The sequence below is a fragment of the Bubalus kerabau genome, chromosome 17 (genome assembly GCF_029407905.1).
Source record: "Bubalus kerabau isolate K-KA32 ecotype Philippines breed swamp buffalo chromosome 17, PCC_UOA_SB_1v2, whole genome shotgun sequence".
In the NCBI taxonomy this organism is placed as follows: domain Eukaryota; kingdom Metazoa; phylum Chordata; class Mammalia; order Artiodactyla; family Bovidae; genus Bubalus; species Bubalus kerabau.
The window spans coordinates 6086480-6108600 of NC_073640.1; the positions used below are offsets into that span (position 1 = coordinate 6086480).

Here is a 22121-nt window from a genome sequence, read left to right on the forward strand (position 1 = left end):
TAGACACTTCTCAACTGCATTTTCCCAAAGTACTTTTCATCTTAGTCATAGTCTCCCGTGTAATCAAAGCCAACACCCCTTCCCAAATCCTTCAGTGTCTCTGACTGCTGAAGAATGGCTAATGTGCTGAGTCATGTAACACTTACACCCACATAAAAAGATTTTCTTGAGACAAAGATTCTTACCTTTGATCAAATTTGAGTCAGGCTTCTCAAAGTCCTCTTCCTGACCCAGCCCCGACCTTGAACTACATCCTTGTCATCTCATAGCTGAAGAAACTGAGACTCGGAGCTCACTGAGTCAGGTTTTACCCTGCTTCTACTCTTTCGTTCTTTGCAAAGATCTTAGGAGACCCGTTGTTTCTTCACTGGCTACAGCGCAGAGCCGAGTTGCTAACTGTAGCGGACACTGATTCTAGGTCTTTGATCAACTGCCCATAGCTTTTCGGTGGTTAATGGATGGGAGCTACACGCATGACAACCTTAACCTTTACCTGAGCCCTCAGTTCCTAAAACAAGCGATGGTTAAGAAACCTCCCTCCTATATTCCTGTGTGTGGGAAATGGCAGACTGGAAAGAACCACCTTTCTTCATGACTTAAGACTCATGGGTGCCCCCCTGGTTTACCTGTGACAAGGCCGGACACGGACCCTCCAAACACCTGTTTTTTTGTCTCTTAATGATTAGCTGAACTGTTTGTACCCACTGAGAAAATCTCATCAAAATGCCTGATAATTTGACCAAATATTAATTACCAGTTATGCTTCTCCTTCCTGCAGACCCCCAAACTCAGAGCCACTCCTTCTGAGCCGGCGTAGGCAGGTGTACCAACCCTTTCTTTTAACAGCCCCTCCTGAGGACTGACACTTCCTGTTCAATGGTCCCGTCACACTACCTGCTCACCTCACTCCCACATTTCCAGCTCTAACTTTGCTTAGACAAAACTTCTCCTTTGCACCTGCTCTTCGAGAGGCTTACAGACCTTAAGATTGCGATGCTCTTGCTACTGCATTAGTCCTTCTCCACCTGCTGAAACAGGCCCTGTCTCTTACTGCAACAAAGCCTTCAAATGAAGTCTCCCCTTACCTAAGTCCAGATTTGTTTTTAAGGCATAGAATGTATAGCAACCCACCCAGTTCCAATCTGACTGATTTTTCCAGACAAGAAACAAGCAAACTGACCATGGATGGCTGGAGGGCACTGGCACCGACTGCAGGATACATGATGCTGCAAACAGGCAGCAGCCTCTTCATATGGAGTGTCTAGCTACTCCCTGGCTTCCCCACTGTTGTATAAAGAAGAATTTGGCTGGTCTTTTTTGCCAGTTCCTGGGAGGGAACCTCTAAACTTTCAGAACTTCCTTGGTGATAGGAGTGTCTTTGTTATTCATGGTGGACCCTTTGGGTCTCAACTTTTTGCTTAACGAGGTGACTCATGGTGGGCCCTAGATAGTTTCAGGAGGGGCTGGCTGTGGCTGAGAGATCAGCCATGAGATTACAAAGTTGGGGCCCTGAGTCATCTGCTATCTGACATCCTGGGGTGGGGAGAGGAGAAGGTGGAGATTGAGTTCAGTCACATCGTGTGGCCAGTGATTCCATAACTCATGCTGGATGAGGAAGCCCCAGTAAGCACTCTGGGCACTGAAACGTGGGGCAGGTTCCTGGTCGGTGACAGACAGTGATGTGCTGGGCGGGTGATGCCTCCTGGGGACACAGAAGTAGCAGGCTGGATACCTTTGCAGACCTTGCCCTGTGCGTCCTGTCTTTTGTCTGGCCCTTATTTGTATCTTTTACAATAAAAGGCATTCAAAGTATGGTGCTTTCCTGAGTTCTTTGAGTTTTTCTAGTGAATTACTGAACCTGAGTGGGTAGTTGGAACCTGAGTGGCTTTGGGGCCCCCTAGAATGCGGCTGGTGTTACCAAGTGAGGTCAGTTTGTGGGCACTGTGCCCTTACCCAGTGAGATTTGGCCTGACTCTGTGAGCGTCTGAATTTCCCCCACCCACCTGCTCATCAAGTGGTTTTATAGTCTCTACATTCCTGTTTGGAAACTAATTTAAGTCCTCGAGCTTTAGTTCACAACCACTGATTGAAAAAAAGAAAAAAAGAATGATATTCCCAACAGCATACACTGACACCTCAGCGCTCACATTCTCACAGTGCTCTCCATCTGGAGCTGGACTAAAGGAGGGCCTGGGATGGGCTGGGCCCAATTCCACCCGCAGGCTCTGTGACTCTGTCCCACCAACTATGCCCCATCACATCTCAGATCACACACATGTCTGCAGCTGCGGCTATAGGGACTGAAGAGCATGTGGTCAGTACTAAGTACTCATTGGCCTAGTGAAACATCACTCCTGCCAAAACTTCCAGCCATTCATAAATATGAAAAAATGTAGGTCAAAGGCATCACCTGAGTGAGTCTGGCCACTTGTCCTCTGAAATACTGCTTAGCAGCTTCTGGAATGATCTAAAGAGTTCTATTTTGCTGATTCGGGATCTGTTTGAAAAACGATCAAGAGGATTTATTAAGTGTTTAATACGCACCAGGCCACCATCAAAGATATTGGGCTTCACATGGTATCTTTCTAGGTCTGAATGTCCTGAGCCCCTGTTTTCACCAATGCTTGGCAAGAAAAATCCAGATCTGAGAGTCTGATTAGATTGAGACACAAAAATGATTCTCATTTCATAAACGTTATCAGCAGTGAAATCATCAAGGTGACAGGCTGAAATGGGCTAAACGCAGAGGGAATTACTAAATTCTGCCCCCAAGGATACCCATCAGCTGTTATTTGGCTACCACCTTTCAAGGGAGCTGGCCCTTGGGTAACACTGCTTACAAGACATTGAAAGGTTTGTTTCAGAGACTTGAGTGTTGCTCCCTATATGAACTGTGGTTATAAAGTCCATTCAGCCCAGGCACCTGAGGAAGAATCTCTAGATTCCTCCTTATGGGGATTACAGTCCTTGGGAGGTAAGTCCTTTGCTTCTGAATCAAGCTTCATGATGGTCATAGTTTGAAGTAGTGAAGGAAGTCAGTGTGAATTCTTTACCAGTTACTTGGGTCTTCTTGGTTTTGCTCTTTCATAACAGCTGGGGCCTAGAGTGTATGTGCCTCCTTCCTTTCCCTCATATACACAATTCATGGGCTGACTTAGAAGCTGGGAAGCATTGTGTGTGCCAACCAGGTACAGTCTTATTTTACATACCATATCCATCTCCTCCTTGAAAATCGTACCATCAGCTGAGACACAGAGGCCATCGCTGGCATATACTAAACAGGGAACTGTAGTCCGCTGAAAAGCTCCCTTACCTGGCTGGGACCTAGCCTACTGGAGACATCACTGCTTAAAGGGGAACCTGAGTGGCTGCTGGCATTCAGGAACATAAGGCTGCTTTTTTTGTTTGTTTGCTTTTTGTTTTGGCTGTGCTGTGCTGCATAGCTTGTGGGATCTCAGTTCCCAGACCAAGAATTGAACCCAGGCCCACAGCAGTGGAGTGAAGTGAAAGTTGCTCAGTTGTGTCTGACTCTTTGCAACCCCATGGACTATACAGTCCATGGAATTCTCCAGGCCAGAATACTGGAGTGGGTAGCCTTTCCCTCCTCCAGGGGATCTTCCCAACCCAGGGACTGAATCCAGGTCTCCCACATTGCAGGCGGATTCTTTACCAGCTGAGCCACAAGGAAGCCAGAGAACTAATCACTGGACCTCCAGGGAAGTAGCCTGCTTTAACATGAAAAAAAAACAAAAAAAAAAACAAACCACAACCAAAAAACTAATGGATCTCATTAACAGACCAAAGGAGAAAAGTACTATAAGGAAAATATGTACAGAAAATGCATTTGTTATAATTCAACATCCATTGAGTGATTTAAAACCTTTTAGCAGCAGCAGCAAACTAGGACTAGGAAAGACAGTATTTAAATTCATAAAGGGTATCTATAAAAATCCTACAGTTGATACATGTTCTCAAAATCAAGAATGATAGAGGGATACTTGCTATCAATGCTTTTATCCAACGTTATACAGAAGGTCTGGCTAGTAAGACAAGAAATAAAAGGAATAAAGATTGAAAAGCAAAAACTGAAGACATTATTCAGAGATGATTGTGACATTGTCACCTGTGGTTAGCACAGTAAGTGAGAAAAAAAATAAAAGGAGTGGCAACTTGGAAAGGAAATACTATTTGCAAAAGATAGTCTACATTAAAAAATTTTAAAAGAATTCATACATATATTAGTAGAATAGTAAGAGTTAGCAATGTTGCTGGACACATTTATTGTAAGAGAGAAATAAACAAAATAGAAGTTGATTGCAGTAGCAATGACCAGAAAATGAAATAAAGGAAATGACTTAAACAGCATCAGTGGGAGCATCACTGAATGGTGATTCTTGCCTCCTGGCATTCAAGCCCTTAGGCAATGCCACCCCACGTGGAACAGGGCTGACACCAGTAACCATTACAAGACTGGGTTGGAGTGTGACTTCTGAGGCTACTCATAAAAGACTCTGTGGCTTCTGCCCTGCTCTCTTGGGATGCATCCTCTCGCTGAGGGGGGGGGAGGCAACCAGCCATCACACGGTAAAGATGAATATCTGTAGCATCACGGAGAGACCCAGGTTGAGAGGAACTGAGTCCTCCTGCCAACAGCCAGCCAGCTCTGACCTGGCAGTCACATGAGAGCTACTGGAAACCGGATCCTCCAGCCCTGGTCAAGCTTTCAGTGACTGCAATGCTGGCTGCCATAATAGAGCGCAACCGCATGAGCCCCGGAGTCAGAATTATCCAGCTAAGCTCCTCCCAAATTCCTGAACTACAGAGGCTGTAAACTAATGTTAATTGCTGTTTTCAGCCACTAAGGTGTTCTTCCCCACCCCGCCATGGGGTGAGGGTGTAATCTGTTATACAGCAACAGAAAACGAATACAACATCAAGAAATAAATCTAATAAAAGATGTGAAAATCATAAAACTTTACTGAAATATATATAAGAAGACCTAAATAAGTGAACTTTCAAAACTATTTAAATTTGGGCACAACTGCCAGTTTGGCACCAGCATTATATAGCGAGATAGACACCATATCCCTGGTTTGAAGACTTAACAATGAAAGATGTCAAATCTTTAAAGTCTAAGGAAAGCCGAGACACTCTTGAAAGACAAAGCAAGGAGACTTTTCCCCTAACAGATATCATCTTATTATAAAGCTATGGTAATTAAGAGTATGGCTTTGGTGTAGGGAAAAACAGACCAATGGAACAGAACAGAATGCCCAGAAAGAGACATACATACATATACACATAAAATATTCTAAGTTTGATATGTATTCACTTAAAACATAGATTTCAATAAAATTACTACAGTTTCTTTTTCTATAAAGAAAATAAAATGAGTTTCTCTGACAGGGAGCTTGTATTGTATGAGAGCCTCTTATACAGAACCATGTATTGGGCCATTGCGAGTGTACCAGAAAGAGGCCAGATAAGTGAAATTCCTGTAGCTCAAAGTGCTCATATTTTTTCCACTCAATAAAGTGGGCTGGTAGAGCTAATAAGGAGCTGGAGCTAAAGCTGCCACTAAGTAAGAACTGTCAGATTGAAATACCAATCCCCTGAAACTGAACTAAAATTACAGAATTAAAATACAGGGCAAGTGTTTATATAATTGCATTAGAACTGAAAATTATTACTCAAGAACAAAATAATCCGTTCAATATTAGTGAAAATATATCCAAAGGGTGGTCACCAAAGGCAACTGTAATGTTAAATCTTTTATTCATCCAGTAGTTTAAGTGTGAATAATACTGATTAATTCATACTGACTGATTAGACAATTAAGAAATTACTTTCAGCCAAGCCTCACAGCTTCACATAATATTTTGCCTAGTTCATTCACTGGCATACCAACTAGCTAGATCAACCTAACACTTAAAGACTTGTAAGAAACAATTAAACATGGATGCTTCAAACACGGATTTCAGGTGCTAATGCTATTCTCCTGTAACAGAACCAGGGCACTTTAGAGAGAAATGGTTCTATATACTGGAGCAGTGAAGTGATGGTCCTGAAAAAACCTCACACAGGACAAAGAAATGAGGCTGTCTGGCAGCTCCCTGTGCTTTCTAGGCCTAAACAAAAGAGAGAGAATGAAGTTTCTATAGCTAACAGAAACATATTAAGAGCAAAGCCAGAAGTTCATGACCCTCAAAAAAGGGAAGATTTAGAAATATTTTTCAGATAATTAGTACCATATCACGGTTGGTTTTACCCAGTTAAAAACAAACATTATTTACGCTTTATTGCATGTATGCTTTCAGGTAGGTTAGTTGATATGCTCACTGTTACCTAGAATCAAAGATTTCATTTCTAGATTTAAGAGTCTGAAACCATTTTTGGTGACATGACCACACATTTTCAGGAAGTCTAGAGAGTCTTCCCAGGGGCGGGGAAGTCTGGTGGGCTGCCGTCTCTGGGGTTGCACAGAGTCAGACACGACTGAAGCGACTTAGCAACAGCAGCAGCAGAGAGTCTTACAGAGCCCACATTTCCACTGCCCACATCACCCAGAATCAGCAAAAGAGGAATACAAAAAATAAGCTAATATCTTGCCCCACATGCTCATGTTTCCCTTTGAAATACTGATTAGGAGAGCCCATGAAATTTTTGCTAAAGCCCAGTGGCTGCTGATGAACAACTATGAAAGAACATCTGGCTATAGAATTACAGAACATTAATGAAATATGTCAAGGAATTTCATTCACAGGAACAAGGAGCCTCAGCAATCAACCATGCGATGCTCTGTAGTCTGGAGAAGGGACCCACTCAAGGTTCATTAAAGAAACACAGCACTTAAGCCTCACAGGAAGGAGTCTGCTGGATTCTGTTTAGCACCAACACTGTGGTGAAACGTCAAGGCCTCTAGCGTCACCGTGAGAAGCAGTCAGTGACAGAGAGCTTAGCAACTTTTTGAGAACAGATCTGCAAATGTTTTCAACATTCTTCCCTCTGGGGCACTGAATGGTACTTTCTGAGTGCTTTTGGTCTAAGTCACCTCATGAATAATGTTTAGGTGTTATATCTACAAAGATAAATTGGGAATCTCTCCTTTGCTGGAAAAGATCTCCCTCCAAAGAAATAAGACCTTTCTCAAGACTTGTTCAACAACAGAACAGAGTGACTACATTTAATAACTTCTCTGCCAAAGAGACTCACCCAACAATAACCATTCATGTCATCTGGGGAGCAAAACCATCTTGGTGACTGCTGGATGCTACGTTCCAATAAACCCTAGTTCCTTTTAGCAGTGAGGATTACTTTCTTAGATATTAACGTCTCCCTGGTGAGTTGGTTAACATTGCTGGTTGGTGCGTCAAAGAGCTAGGAAAGCTATACATACATACGTATTTTTTTTTAAAGATCACATATTCACACTCAACCTAGGCCTATCTTTATTCTAACGCACTTGGACACACTTTGTTTGTTCACTCTCTTATCCTTCTCTCTTATAATCCAATGAGCCATGCAATGATCTCTCCAGGATGCTGTGGTAGCTCGTGTGGGATGGAAAGAGGATATGCCTCTTCAGAGCAAAGAGAATTTAAAAGGATTTGCCACTTTGGGGCAAACAGTAAAATTAAGCTTCTGGAAAATGAGGGTCCTTTATCTGATTCCTATTATTATCTCCTTGTTTGCAATAAACACAAAAACGTAAATACTACCTTTTCAAGTGTTTTGTTGGCCATCATAGAGATAGCCAACAAACACATGAAAAAATTGCTCAACATCATTAATTACTAGAGAGATGCAAATCAAAATTACAATGAGGTGCCACCTCACACCAATCAGAATGGCCATCATCAAAAAATCTACAAGCAATAAATGCTGGAGAGGATGTGGAAAAAAGGGCACCCTCCTATACTGTTGGTGGGATGTACATTGATATAGTCACTATGGAGAACAGTTTAGAGGTTTCTCAAAAAACTGAAAGCAGGACTACCACATGATCTAGCAATCCTACTCCTGGGCATATAGCCAGAGAAAACCATAATTCAAAAAGACACCCCCCCCCGCCTCCCCCCGCAATGTTCACTGCAGCACTGTTTACAACAGCCAGGACATGGAAGCACTCTAAATGTTCATCAACAGAGGGATGGATAAAGATGTGGTACATATATATAATGGAGTATTACTCAGCCATAGAAAGGAATGAAATGGTGCTACCTGCAGAGACATGGGTAGACTAAGAAACTGTCATACAGAGTGAAGTAAGTCAGAAAGAGAAAAACAAATATTGTATAATACTGCTTATATATGGAATCAGAAGAATGGTACAGATGAGTTTATCTGCAAACCAGAAATAAAGACACAGATATAGAGAAAACAAACTTATGGATACCAAGAGGGGGAAGGGAGGCGTGGAATCAATTGGGAGATTGGGATTGACGTATATACACTACTATGTATAAAAATGGAGAAGGAAATGGCAACCCACTCAGGCATTCTTGCCTGGGAAATCCCAAGGACAGAGGAGCCTAGTGGGCTACAGTCCATGGGGTCACAAAAGAGTCGGACATGACTTAGCAGCTAAACAACAACAAATGTATAAAGTGATGAGAACCTGCTGTCCAGCGCGGGGACCTCTCCTCAATGCTCTGTGGCAACCTAAATGGGAAGGAAGTCTAAAAAAGAGGGAATACTTGCATATCTATAACTGATTCACTTTGCTGTACAGCAGAAATGAACGCAACATTGTAAAACAACTGTACTCCAATAAAAATTAATTTAAAAAAGGTATAAAAAATATTACCTTTGAGTATTGCACTAGAATTTTAAATGCTTCTAACATCCCGGAAGTCTTGAGTTCGTATTCCAGATCGTTCTAAAACATGGAAGTCCCAGGAGGGCACTCGGGGAATGAAATGTGAGGAAACCCTCTCTCCCCTGCAGTGGTCAGTCCTTAGAATTAAAGCAACTGATTCTTTCAAACGTAACATGCAGTTTCATTTGATGACTGAAGGGGGTATCTATCTTAACAAGATGTCTACTGAAAGCCCTGCACCATGTTAGTGGCACTCTCTCTCAATTTTCAACATCTATTCCTGTGTGATAGATACTCGGAGTTACCCTTGTTTTATTGTTGATGAAACTGGGGCTCAGAGAGGTAAAGTAATTTGCTCAATTACTGGGGGGAAAGGAGCCTGGAATTAAACATCAGTCTCTTGAACTGCAGAGCTTCTGCTCTTTCCACCATGAACTTCCTTCTGTATGAAGTCTGCCTTCTAAATGGAGAGACATCCACAATACGACAGAAGCCTCAGACTGCCTTCTCCAGTATCCTCGTCTTACAGATACGAACATACTGAGGCCCTTACTCTGAGGCCTCAGTCTTATGAGGCCATATCTGTCTTACAGATATGAACACACCGAGGTTCATACAGATATGAACACACTTAGACATTTTTACACACTGAGACATCACTTTGCCAACAAAGGTCCATCTAGTCAAAGCTATGGTTTTTCCAGGAGTCATGTATGGATGTCAGAGTTGAACGATAAAGAAAGCTGAGCACTGAAGAATTGATGCTTTTGAACTATGGTGCTGGAGAAGGCTCTGGGTAGCCTCTTGGACTGCAAGGAGATCCAACCAGTCCATCCTAAAGGAGATGAGTCCTGAATATTCACTGGAAGAACTGATACTGAAGCTGAAACTCTGGCCACCTGATGAGAAGAACTGACTCACAGAAAGACCCTGATGCTAAGAAAGACTGAACACAGGAGAAGGGGATGACAGAGGATGAGATGGTTGGATGGCATCACCGACCTGATGGACACGAGTTTGAGCAAGCTCCGGGAATTGGTGAAGGACAGAAAAGCCTGGTGTGCTGGAGTCCATGGGGTCACAAAGGGTTGGACAAGACTGAGTGACTGAAATGAACTCAACTGAACTGAGGCCCAGAGGGCTAACAGACTTGTTCAAAGACACCTGGGTAACTGGAGACAGAGCCAGGGTGAGAACAGGGGCACTCCCAATCACACAGAAAACAGTGACATATTGGGACAAGCTGGAAAACAGCACTTTAGGAATCTGGAGAAAAGATGGTAATTTTGAGCCAGAAAGCAGTGGTAAGGCAAGTTTTTAAGGTAAAAGATGGTGTGGGTTCACAGTGAAGAGCATTTGCTGCTGCTGCTAAGTCACATTAGTCGTGTCTCTGTGCGACCCCATAGACGGAAGCCCACTAGGCTCCACTGTCCGTGAGATTCTCCAGGCAAGAACACTGGAGTGGGTTGCCATTTCCTTCTCCAATGCATGTAAGTGAAAAGTGAAAGTGAAGTCGCTTAGTCGTGTCCGACTCTTAGCGACCCCATGGACTGCAGCCTACCAGGCTCCTCCGTCATGGGATTTCCCAGGCAAGAGTAAGAGCATTTAGACCTCAGCAAAGCAACAGACTGAAGCCCCAGGCAGGAGGGTGGGGCCAGCATGGGTTGCGGCTAGTCTGTCACTGCCTGCAAAGGCAGAACTCGGCAGGAAGTGTGCTCCCTGGCTCTCCTGACCTGCTCTGATCACACATCCTGGTCTGTGGTTAAGGGCTGATCCCCTGAGAGATGCAGACCTTGGCCTGAAGCTGGGAGGTCCTTGAGAAAAACTGCAAAAAAATCTCTATCCCTAAAAACAAAACAACAACAAAAATTTTGTAAATACTACTCGATTCAATAGCTTATGCCACTAAGAGACAGCCCAGATCTCCTGATAGGAGTCTGAACCCTTGTTAGTGTTTGTGAGAAAAAAACTTTTTTTTTTTAAAAGTCTGAAAGGATGTAAGTTGTTATTATCGTTTCCGTTGAGGGAGACAAATAAGCATGTCAAAAAGAAAAGAAACAAATCCACCTGTGAACTTTCACTACAATACACCTCTTTATAAGGGGGCATAAAAAAGACATGGAAGAGCCACTTAAAGGGAAAAGAACTACTTTTAAACTGTGGGAGTCTGACAACAGTCACTCAGCAGCAGCTCAGTCCAGACAGACGGAAAGACCTTGATGGAGAGGCTACTAGCCCATAGCCCCGTCCACCCTTGGGTTACTACAGACCCTCCGTGGTTCACTGGGAGGGAAAAGCAGAGTGGCCAAGATGAACATTTACAAAAGAAGAACCAATAAGGCAGATACATGAACCTCCAAACACACAGGCATGATACCCAAGTCTCATGTCCAGCAGATCACATGCTCCACATTTCAATAAAAGTTAATTTGAAGATGCAAAGTCTTGTATTTATGGCACTCTTCTTGCCAGTCTCATCACTGTGAAGCTTCATAAATGATTCTTGGGTTCCAGCCTTGTTCTACTAAACCAGAATTTCTTGTGGTAAGACCCAAGAAAGTGTTCTTTTCAAAATCTTCCAGGGCAAAGAAGAAGGCTGAACGTTGAAGAATTGCTGCTTTCAAACTGTGGTGTTAGAGACGACTCCTGAGAGTCCCCTGGACTGCAAGGAGATCCAACCAGTCAATCCTAAAAAAATCAACCCTGAATATTCATTGGAAGGACTGCTACTGAAGCTGAAGCTCCAATACTTTGGCCACCTGATGGGAAAAGCTGATTCACTGGAAACGACCCTGGTGCTGGGAAAGATAGAAGGCAGGAGGAGAAAGGGATGACAGAGGATGAGATGGTTGGATGGCATCACCGACTTGATGGACACAACTTTGAGCAAGCTCTGGGAGATGATGAAGGACAGGGAAGTCAGGCGTGCTGCAGTCCATGGGGTTGCAAAGAGTCAGACATGACGGAGCAACTGAACAAGAGGAAAGAATAGCCTTTCCAAGAAATGATGCTGGGACAAGGACATCCACATACAAAAGAATAAAGTTGGATCCCTACCTCATACCTCATAAAAACTAAATCAAAATAGATTAAAGTCCTAAACATAAAAGCTAAAACTATGAGAAGAAAATACTAGGTAAATATCTGTGACCTTGGATTAGACTACCGATTTTTACATACGACACTAAAAGCAGAAACCATGAAATAAAAAAATAGATAAGATGGACTTCCTCAAAATAGAAAACTTTTCTGCTTTAAAGAACACTTTAAAAAAAAATGAAAGACAATCCACAGAATTAGAGAAAATATTTGAAATATATATCTGATAAAGGGTTCATAGCCAGAATATACAAGGAAATCTTGCAAATCAACAATAAAAAGATGAACTGATTTTAAAAGTAGGCAAAAGATCTGAATAGATATTTCTTTAAAGAAAATATAAAATTGGCTTTACAGGAAAAGATGCTCAACATCATTAGTTACTAGAGAAATGCAAATCAAATCCACAATGAAACAGAACTTCACATTCAACAGTTACAATAAAAGACAGATAAAAACAAGTGTTGGAAAGGATATGGGATAAATGAAATTCTCATATACTGCTGATGGAAGTCTAAAATGTTGCAGCTATTATGTAAACAGTCTGGCAGTTCCTCAAAAGTTAAACATAAAGTTATCCCATGACCCAGCAATCCCACTCCAAGTATACGTAAGAGAATTGAAAACAAATGTCCACCCAAAAGCTTACATTCTGAATGTTCAGAGCAGAATTATTATTCAGAATACCCCCAAAGTAAAATAACCATCAATGGACCAGATTAAAAACCCGGTATACCCAGGGAATTCCCTGGTGGTCTGGCGGGTGGGACTCTGCATTTCCACTGCAGGGGCAAGGGTTTGATCCTGGGTCAGGGAACTGAGATCTTACAAGTTGTGCAGCCAAAAAATAAAAATTAAAAACACCAGTGACCCCCTCCAAACTGGTATATCCATATGATGGAATAAAGGCATGAAGGAGTGACACATGATGCAACATGGATGAAGCTTGAAAACCTCATGTTAAGTGAAAGAAGCCACATATTGTATGATTTCGTGCAGAGAAACTCTAGAACAGGTAAATCCATAAAAACAGAAAGTAGACCTGTGGGCACCAAGGGCGAGAGAACTGGAGGGGAGGGACTGCTCATGGGTGTGGGGCTCTTTCTGTGGGGATGGAAATGTTCTGGAATCGGAGGGTGGTGAGGCGTGAACACACTGCCACCGCCGCCGCCCCAGTACTCTGTACCTGGCCTGCAGGCGTCCGATTCCTTTCTTTGTTGTCCCCTGGGGAAAGCCATTGGCGGTGACATCCAGGGGCTGCTCAGGCACTGCACTCCAGCTGATGGCTAGGAAAAGGTAAGATTCTGGGGTTAAAGGTGTTCAGTTTTCCGTAAATGTCAGAGGTATTTTAGTAAGAGTATTTCCCGACCACTGCAGACCCGTGAGAGTTGGATACGATGTCAGAGACAGTGGCTGTCACTCTGACGCCTGCCCTCCGGAGTACAAAAGTATAAAGTAGCTCATGATTCTTCATCATCACCATCAGGGCTGACAATCGTTAAAACAGTTATTATATGCTGGACACGCAGCAAATGCATGAAAAAAATCTCTCATTTATTCCTCATAACAACCCTGACAAATAAATGACAAATTCTTATCTGAAGATGAAGAAACTGAGGCTAAGAGAGAACAAGGTGCCCAGGGTCACACAGCATGATCCTGACCCACTGTGGGTGTTTCCTGAGCCCACATTATTGACAACTTGTGTGGGAAAGTGCTACCCCAGGCTGGGAGGATGCAGTGTCTCCCAGGCCACTCTACAGTCTGGGGACAGGTGACTCCAGAGCAAGTGGAACCTGCACCCCTCACCTGCCCCACAAGGAACAAGTCGGCCTGGGCTGTCAGCCTTTCTCGTCTGCACTGCACGGCGGCTCTGTTCAAACAGTAAATCTGACTGCTGTATTTTCACTTCTTGAACTCCAAAGCCTTCTGGCAGAGCCGAGACGTTCTGACACCTAAATGTGAGGGAAAATGCATGAAATTTGGCTCACTCCTCGACAGAGAGAATATCTAGGGCTGTGTACCACGTCACCACCCACGTCTCAGCAAGAGGCAAAAGCTTTAGAAGGTGTGTGCATTTGTTTATTTATTTATGGGGATGGTATAGGAGGTAGTGACAGAACAGAACCTAGATCCTCTGAGCCTTATGAATGCGGGAAAATCATTTCCGTCACTCTGAAGTGAAGCTAGGAACTTACCGCCGTCCCTCAGGGACTTCAGTAGCACCAAACTCTGTTCCTTGTAATGGGCTTGAAAGATTCGAAGACCTTAACCAGAAATATTAACCTGTTGGCAGTAGCTTCCTAAGGAGTCATTCAAATATACCAGAAACCATAATTATTCTGTAATATAAAACTTCATTTTTTTCTATTTCACACAAAGTAGATGCCAACATGAAGTGGATCTAGAACTGAGTAGACAGCAACTTATAGTTTCAGAATCAAGAAAACATGGAAAACAGAGAAAATGCCTTGGGCACTGTGCCTAGGATTGCCTTTTTTCCCCCTTAGCATCTTTATTGGTATAAGTTTATATACCATAAAATTCACCCATTTCAAGTTATAATTCAGCGCTTTTAGTCACAGAGTTGTGCAGCAAGCACCAAAATCTAACATTTCCGTCATCCCGAGAGAAATCCCAGTCACTCCTTAACAGCAGTAACTCCTTGTCTCCTTCTCCAGCCCCTGGCACCCATGAATCTACCTTCTCTGGTTTGCCTACTTCGGACATTTCAGTCCATGAAATCATATAACGTGTGGCTTTTTCCATCTGGCATAAGGTTTTCAAGGTTCATCCCTGCTGTGACATGTATCAGACTCCATCCCTTTTTGAGGCTAACATTCCACTATAGGGAGCTACCATCTTTGATTGATCCATTGAGCAGCTGATGGACATTTGGGTTGTTTCACTTTTAGGGTATTATGACTAACGTTGCTCTGAACACTCATGCACAGCCTTTATGTAGATGCCTGTCCTTATTCCTTTCGGATATGTACCTGGGAGTGGAATTAGTGGGTCATATCCTGGCACTGCTCCCAAGAGCTGGCTTTAGGAGAGTGCATTTGACAAGAGCACCCAGGTTTCCCCAGGCCCTGGTCGTATTCTGCCCTTGGTACTACGGCAGGCATCAGGCGTGGCTGCCCTTCTTTGGGGAGATCACACTTGGGTGGTCATCCTTCATCTTTTTTCTTTTTAAAAAATTAACACTAATGTTTGAGTGTCCTTAAACATGACAATAGCAAACTATGTGCACTGCAAAAAAAAAAAAAAGAGTAATCATAAAGAAAAAAAATCACCCATAATACCACAACTCAGAGGTAATCATATTAATACCTTGGTATGTATCTTTCTATAATTTTTTTCCTATGGACATAATATACTTTAAGACTGAAATGAACTCATCTTACCTTATAAATTGCTCTTTAAACATTATGAGCATTTTTCCATGTTTAATTCTCATCAGTATTAGTTGCAAAACACAATCACAATCTTCTATAGCTGGTCACTTCTGTGGTTTCCTTTTCTTTTCTTAGTGTACACAAAATGAACATTTGAGCAGTTTCTTAGTCACTCCCTTAGGACAAACCCTAACTTTTTCTACGTCTGTACCCACGTTCAAGGCCCTGTGGACATAGCCCTAGACCATTTCTTGGCAAGATGGCCCCCCTGCCCTCTCACCTCCTGATCAGTGCTCTCTGCATGGCCTCCTGGCTGTAGGGGCACTTTCCAATGACCACAGCTGACAGGTAGATGGGTACTTCTAAGAAGTGCATCAGCAGTGCCCCCTGGCATCCGAGGATGTTCCACCGAGCCAGCTTGTCGCTGCAGGACATGGAGCAAGTCCTGTCCCCCCGGCCTGGCTTCACTCGGAGCAGCCCCACCTGGTGATACGCAGCACCAGGCTGCCCCGAGTCTCCAGCTTCTCCAGGCACGCACTTGGCTCCAGTTCTGTAAACGTCCACCACCTGGGCACCACTAGGGGTCATTCCAGTGACACTGGCCAGTCCCTCTGCGGTGAGATTAGAGCTGCTGACATCCGGTGGATTTGGGCCCCTTTCCTGACTGCCAAAGCTCTGACGGTGAGCTGTACCACCAGGAGTCCTGGGCTCCAGCCTCATTTTTTTAGTCACAGGACTCTCTGGGTCTTCACATTTCCTTTTATCTTCAGGAGCTTCTAGGTTATCACTAGTTTCTACTGATGGGTTACTGGCCCAATCTCTACTGACAGGACAGCAAGGCTGATCTTCAAACTCAAGCATTGGAATGATGGAGGCATCCCCACCTGCAGGAGAAGAAATCCCTTAAACCAATTGTTCCCAAAGTGAGGCCCTTAGACCAGCTGCATGAGCATCCCTTGCGAACCTGTTAGAAATGCCAAATCTTGGGACCCATGGTAGACCTGTTGAATCAGAAACTCTTGAGGTGGTACCTAGCAGTCTGTTTTAATAAGCTCTCCATGTGATTCTGATACAACCTTGAGTTTGAGAACGACTGCTTTAAATGAAGCTTAATACTTTTCTCCCAGCTGACCTGAGATGAATTAAGAACACTTGGCCAAATTTCCCTCATAACAATTCTCTGGGGTTCTCACTGATGACCCTATCCTAGACCCAATGAGCTAGAATCTCTCAGTGGAAGGAGTCTTTAAAAAATTGAACCATTTAACAAAGATCCCAGGATGTTTTGGAAACACCAGATTAGACCAAGCTTTCTCAACCTCCACACGGACATTTGGGGCCAGACAATTCTTTGCCATGGGGGCTTGTTCTATATATTACAGGATGTTTAGCAGTCTCTCTGGTTTCTGCCTCCTAAATACTGAGAGTACCCCTGAGTCTGACCACCAAAATGTCTACAGATGCTGCCAAGCATCCCTTGGGGATCAAAACTGTCCTGAGTTGGGAACCCCTGGTTTAGAACGAGCACGGTTTCCCAAGTGCATTTTGTGGAGTGTTATCCCCAAGATGCCTTGGAAAATAAAAGCGGAGGGTTGATTTCATGGTTAAATAAGTTCGACAAATAATGCTTATAATTTCCCCATCTTGCATATCCTCTCAGTAAAGACTTGCATAACTGGTATTTCCCTGTGCTGGTTCAGAGATTTCTGACTTACTCTGTGTTTACATTGAACCAAAGAAAACCAGAGGTCAGTAAAAAGCATAGCTTTCCCAAGAGAAGGGAGATTCTTCAAACACTAACCTAATGTGTACTGCTTTTCTGAAGTGTGTACATAATACATCTGTGGTCTATATAACCTAAGAGTGGGAGAGGCAAGAGATGCAGAAATGGGAGAGTTGCCAGAGAGGCTGGCTGGCAGGCCTCCAGAGACCTCACAAGGTGACAGTGACTTTGAAGAATTCCCCAGGGCCCACCTCCCACTCCGAAGGCTCAGAGATTTGATCCGGACCGATGTCTGAACTCGGGAGTCTGACTCATGCTAACACAACTCAAATGCACAAGTCTGAAGTAGCCAACCCAGGCACCAACTTAACAGTTAGTAATGAGGAATAAATGCCAAGTGAGCCAGACCGTCACATTCTCTAGTGTTCTCTCTTCCCCCAGTGGGAATGTCCCACTGTAAAAGATTGCCCATGACCCAGGGAGTTAGATCAGCAGTTCCAGTTTTGATTTCACAGACCTGTAAAATCTCCACAAGATTTTAAGATCAATAGAGTGTTGTCAATTTTATATTCCATCAAGTAAGATCTTTAAAAAGCTTATTTATCATTAATTTAAAAACACATAAAGATCTCATTAGCTTAAAATGGAAAGAAATTAGCTTTTTTAAAAACTCACTGAACAGTCCTGAGTTTCCCCGTGTGACCATGGAGCAGTGCTCTCTCACAGAGCAGTACCAGCCTGCGGACCACTGATTCTTGTTGTTTGATTAGGTGGCCAGGCTAGCTGTAATCCCCAGATCTCTCTCTCCACAAGAATGCTACACCTGCTGCTGGGATCAACCAGGCCCTGGCTGGGCAAAGCGGGATCCACAGGCCAAGACTCCTGGCATCACCAGGGAGCTGGTTAGAAATACAGGCCTCCAGATCCACTCCAGAGCTGCTGATTTGAATGTTCAGTTTAACAAGTTCTTGGGGTGCGTATTATATATATTACAGTTTGAGAAACACTGAGTTAAGAAACATCCTTTGGTTCTTGAGTGCCTTGGTCCAAAGACATTGCTAAGAACAGAGTATGGATGAGCCCTGCCTTTCTCTGTATGTCATTTTTCTGTTCTCTCATAAAGTTATATTATATTTTTTATTTGAATTATGATCTTTAGTTATTGTCTCTAAAGAGTGATTAGTGTAATACCCATGGGACAATCTTATTTCCTTATTTCAAAATTTTTCAGGTGAGAAAATTTTATCATTCCTGAGTTGTCTACAAGGGTAGAAATTATTCTCAATTTTCTAGACAGAAAAACAAAGGATAGAGGTGACCTCCCCTTGGCCAGGTTTGGTCTTCCTGCCTAATGCAACTACAGCACCTGAAAATCCCCTTAAATTGATCAAAATTTATCTAAACTCACCGTGACTGTCTATATCTCCTGAAAAATTAAAGGGTAAACGAGGGACTAGACTTATTCACTGCTACATAACCATATTTCACACTTCCCTGACAAACAGTACAAAATATGTGTTTAATGAAGAGGTGCCAAGAATACACAGAAGCACTGTACAAAAAAGATCTTCATGACCAGATAACCATGATGGTGTGATCACTCACCTAGAGCCAGAGATGGTCAAGTGGGCCTTAGGAAAGCATCACTATGAACAAAGCTAGTGGAGGTGATGGAATTCCAGTTGAGCTATTGCAAATCCTAAAAGATGATACTGTTAAAGTGCTGCACTCAATATGCCAGCAAATCTGGAAACCTCAGCAGTGGCCACAAGACTGGAAAAGGTCAGTTTTCATTCCAATCCCAAAGAAAGGCAATGCCAAAGAATGCTCAACTACCACACAATTGAACTCATCTCACTCCTTAGCAAAGTAATGTTCAAAATTCTCCAAGCCAGGCTTCAACAGTACGTGAACCATGAATTTCCAGATGTTCAAGCTGGTTTTAGAAAAGGCAAAAGAAACAGAGATCAAATTGCCAACATCTGTTGGATCACTGAAAAAGCAAGAAGAGTTCCAGAAAAATATCTATTTCTTCTTTATTGACTATGCCAAAGCCTTTGACTGTGTGGATCACAACAAACTGTGGAAAATTCTGAAAGAGATGGGAATACCAGATCATCTGACCTGCCTCCTGAGAAATCTGTATGCAGGTCAAGAAGTAACAGTTAGAACTGGACACGGAACAACAGACTGGTTCCAAATGGTGAAAGGAGTACTTCAAGGCTGTATACTGTCACCCTGCTTATTTAACTTATATGCAGAGTACATCATGCAAAATGCCTGGCTGGCTGAACCACAAGCTGGAATCAAGATTGCCAGGAGAAAGATCAGTAACCTCAGATATGCAGATGACACCACCCTTATGGCAGAATGTGAAGAAGAACTAAAAAGCCTCTTGATGAAAGTGAAAGTGGAGAGTGAAAAAGTTGGCTTAAAACTCAATGTTCAGAAAACTAAGATCATGGCATCTGGTCCCATCACTTCATGGCAAATAGATAGGGAAACAATGAAAACAGTGAGAGACTATTTTGGGGGGCTCCAGAATCACTGCAGATGGTGACTGCAGCCATGCAATTAAAAAATGCTTGTCCCTTGGGAGAAAAGTTATGACCAACCTAGATAGCATATTAAAAAGCAGAGACATTACTTTGCTAACAAAGGTCCATTTAGTAAAAGCTATGGTTTTTCCAGTGGTCATGTATGGGTGTGAGAGTTGGACTATAAAGAAAGCTGAGTGCCAAAGAATTGATGCTTTTGAACTGTGGTGTTGGAGAAGACTTTTGAGAGTCCCTTGGACTGCAAGGAGATCCAACCAGTCATTCCTAAAGGAAATCAGTCTTAAATATTCATTGGAAGGACTGATGCTGAGGCTCCAATACTTTGGCCACCTAATGTGAAGAACTGACTCATTGGAAAAGACCCTGACGCTGGGAAAGATTGGAGGCAGGAAAAGGGGACAACAGAGGATAAGATGGTTGGATGGCATCATTGACTTGATGGACAGGAGTTTGAGTAAACTCCAGGAGTTGGTGATGGACAGGCAAGCCTGGCGTGCTGCAGTCCATGGTGTCACAAAGGGTTGGACATGACTGAGCGAATAAATGAAACTGATGTGTTTAATGAATGAATGACATGAGTGTCAGGATAAATCACCACACAACTCAGGGCTTTGGACTTGTAAGCCCTATTGTTGGTTTTGGACCTTTAAGTTTCCTGATCCTCATCGGAAACTGAGAACTGAGTAACAGTGTGAGTGACGTGCCCTCCATTTTCCTTGGTAGAGAAGTGATTAGGCACACTGGACTGTTCACAAAAAGGCACTCTCACTGGCTGTAACTACATTTTGCTAAAGAGGTTTTTTTTTGAGAAACATATTCACGGATAAGACACCAATAAGGAAGTAAAGATGAATGTAGCATGAATCCAGAGATCTGAATATACTTACAGGGTGTATGGCTGGAGAAAAACACAAACAAGAGGTCTGGTCTGAGTTTCCACAGTCCCCTCTGAGATCCTGGGAGAAAGATGCTATCCTCCTTCAGGGCAGCTGCCAAATAGAGCTGATGGAGCAGGTACCTAATGGGATGCGGGGTGTGGGGCGTTACCAGAGTGAACAACCCATGTCTGTGGTCAAGGGAGAGACTCTGGTTGGGTGATTACTAAGAAGGAAAGAGATACTGGAGACCAATGAAACAGGTAGTGACCTGGAATTACGAGAACGATCTAGTGATTCTCAAAACACCAGCTGGAATTTATTAGAAAGGCACCTTCTGGGACTTCCCTGGTGATCCAGTGGTTAAGAGTCCGCCTTACCATGCAGGGGACTAGGGTTCGATCCCTGGTCAGGGAACTAAGACCCCAGGTGCTGTGGAGCAACTAAGCCCCCAGGGCGCAACTCTGTGCTGCAGCTGGAGTCCACGCGCCACGGGGAAAAGATCCTGTGTGACAAAACACAGATGCCACGGGCCGCAGCTAAGACCCAAGACAGCAAATAAATAAATTAAAAAAAAAATGGAAATGCAACTTTTCAAGCTCCACCTGGATCTGCTGACTCAGAACCCCTAGGGATGGGCCCAGCTACCTGGGTTTTAACAAACCCTCCAGGTGATTCTGAAGCACACTCAAGCATGAGAAACCCTGTCTAGGCCAGACCAACTGTATTTTAAGTACAGTTCAGAGGCTGACATAATTAGTATTACCTGGGGGCTTATTAGAAATGCAAATTCTGGGGCCCCCACCCATGCTAGATCAAGCTCTCGGGGGGACGTGGCTTTACCTTTGGAAACTCCTTCTGGCTATGACCTCAGCATGGCTATCATTGAGGATGTCACCTGCAGCAAAGACAAGACACTAGTGAAAACATATGGAACCTAGACAGGCCCTGGTTCCTGAAAGCAGAACATGGGAGTTTTCCCCAGCACCCAGATTGGCCACGTAACTCCTGGAGGGCTTTGCCAGAAAGCAGTACATCATTATTGGCACAGCATTTACAGCAGGGTTTCCTCAACTACTGACATTTCGGGATGGAAAATGCTTTGTGTGTGTGTGTGTGTGTGTGGCGGATGTCTGTCCTGTGCACTGCAGGATGTCTGGCAGCATTCCTGGCCTCTGTTCACTAGAGACCACTAGCATATTCCTCTTCTCCCAGTTTTGACAGTGAAAAATGTCTCCAGACATTGCCCATTGTCTCCTGGGGGGGGCAAATCTCCCCTAGCTGAGAACTCCTGACTTACAGGGAAATCTTAATCAGGAGGACAAAGGTCCAGATCTTTTGTACCCTGGTGCCATTCTTGTGCCCAAGGTGAAACAATTCCGTTGAATTCAATCAATAGTAGTCCTGAAACAGTGTCCTCATATCCCTGGGAAAACTAGGAGATGAGGGAAGCAAACTGGAGGAGGAATCTGTTAACTGGCATCCAGAAAGTGAAGATGCCAGACCTCTAAGGGATTTTCTTACTCTTTCTTGTGCCAAAATCTCCATTTAATTCATGGTTGCTTTCTGGGGCTTCAGATGTACTATGGAAAGCTAAACTCAGGGAACTTTTGGTTTGAGCATGAAAATAAATGGCCAACTTTCAATCCA

General features: G+C 43.4%; 1 protein-coding gene across 3 annotated transcripts in view; it reads right to left on the bottom strand.

Annotated features, from left to right (window-relative positions):
- Positions 1 to 22121, bottom strand: part of ADAT1 (adenosine deaminase tRNA specific 1) — a 37408-nt gene that overhangs the window by 11300 nt on the left and 3987 nt on the right. For all 3 annotated transcript variants that reach the window (XM_055554401.1, XM_055554402.1, XM_055554403.1), the window contains exons 4-9: positions 21315 to 21369; positions 20484 to 20614; positions 15596 to 16199; positions 13727 to 13872; positions 13104 to 13203; positions 2411 to 2497 (exon numbers count right to left, since the gene is read on the bottom strand). In XM_055554401.1, the coding sequence (XP_055410376.1) occupies positions 2411 to 2497; positions 13104 to 13203; positions 13727 to 13872; positions 15596 to 16199; positions 20484 to 20614; positions 21315 to 21369 (1123 nt within the window). The remainder of the gene's footprint in view (positions 1 to 2410; positions 2498 to 13103; positions 13204 to 13726; positions 13873 to 15595; positions 16200 to 20483; positions 20615 to 21314; positions 21370 to 22121) is intronic.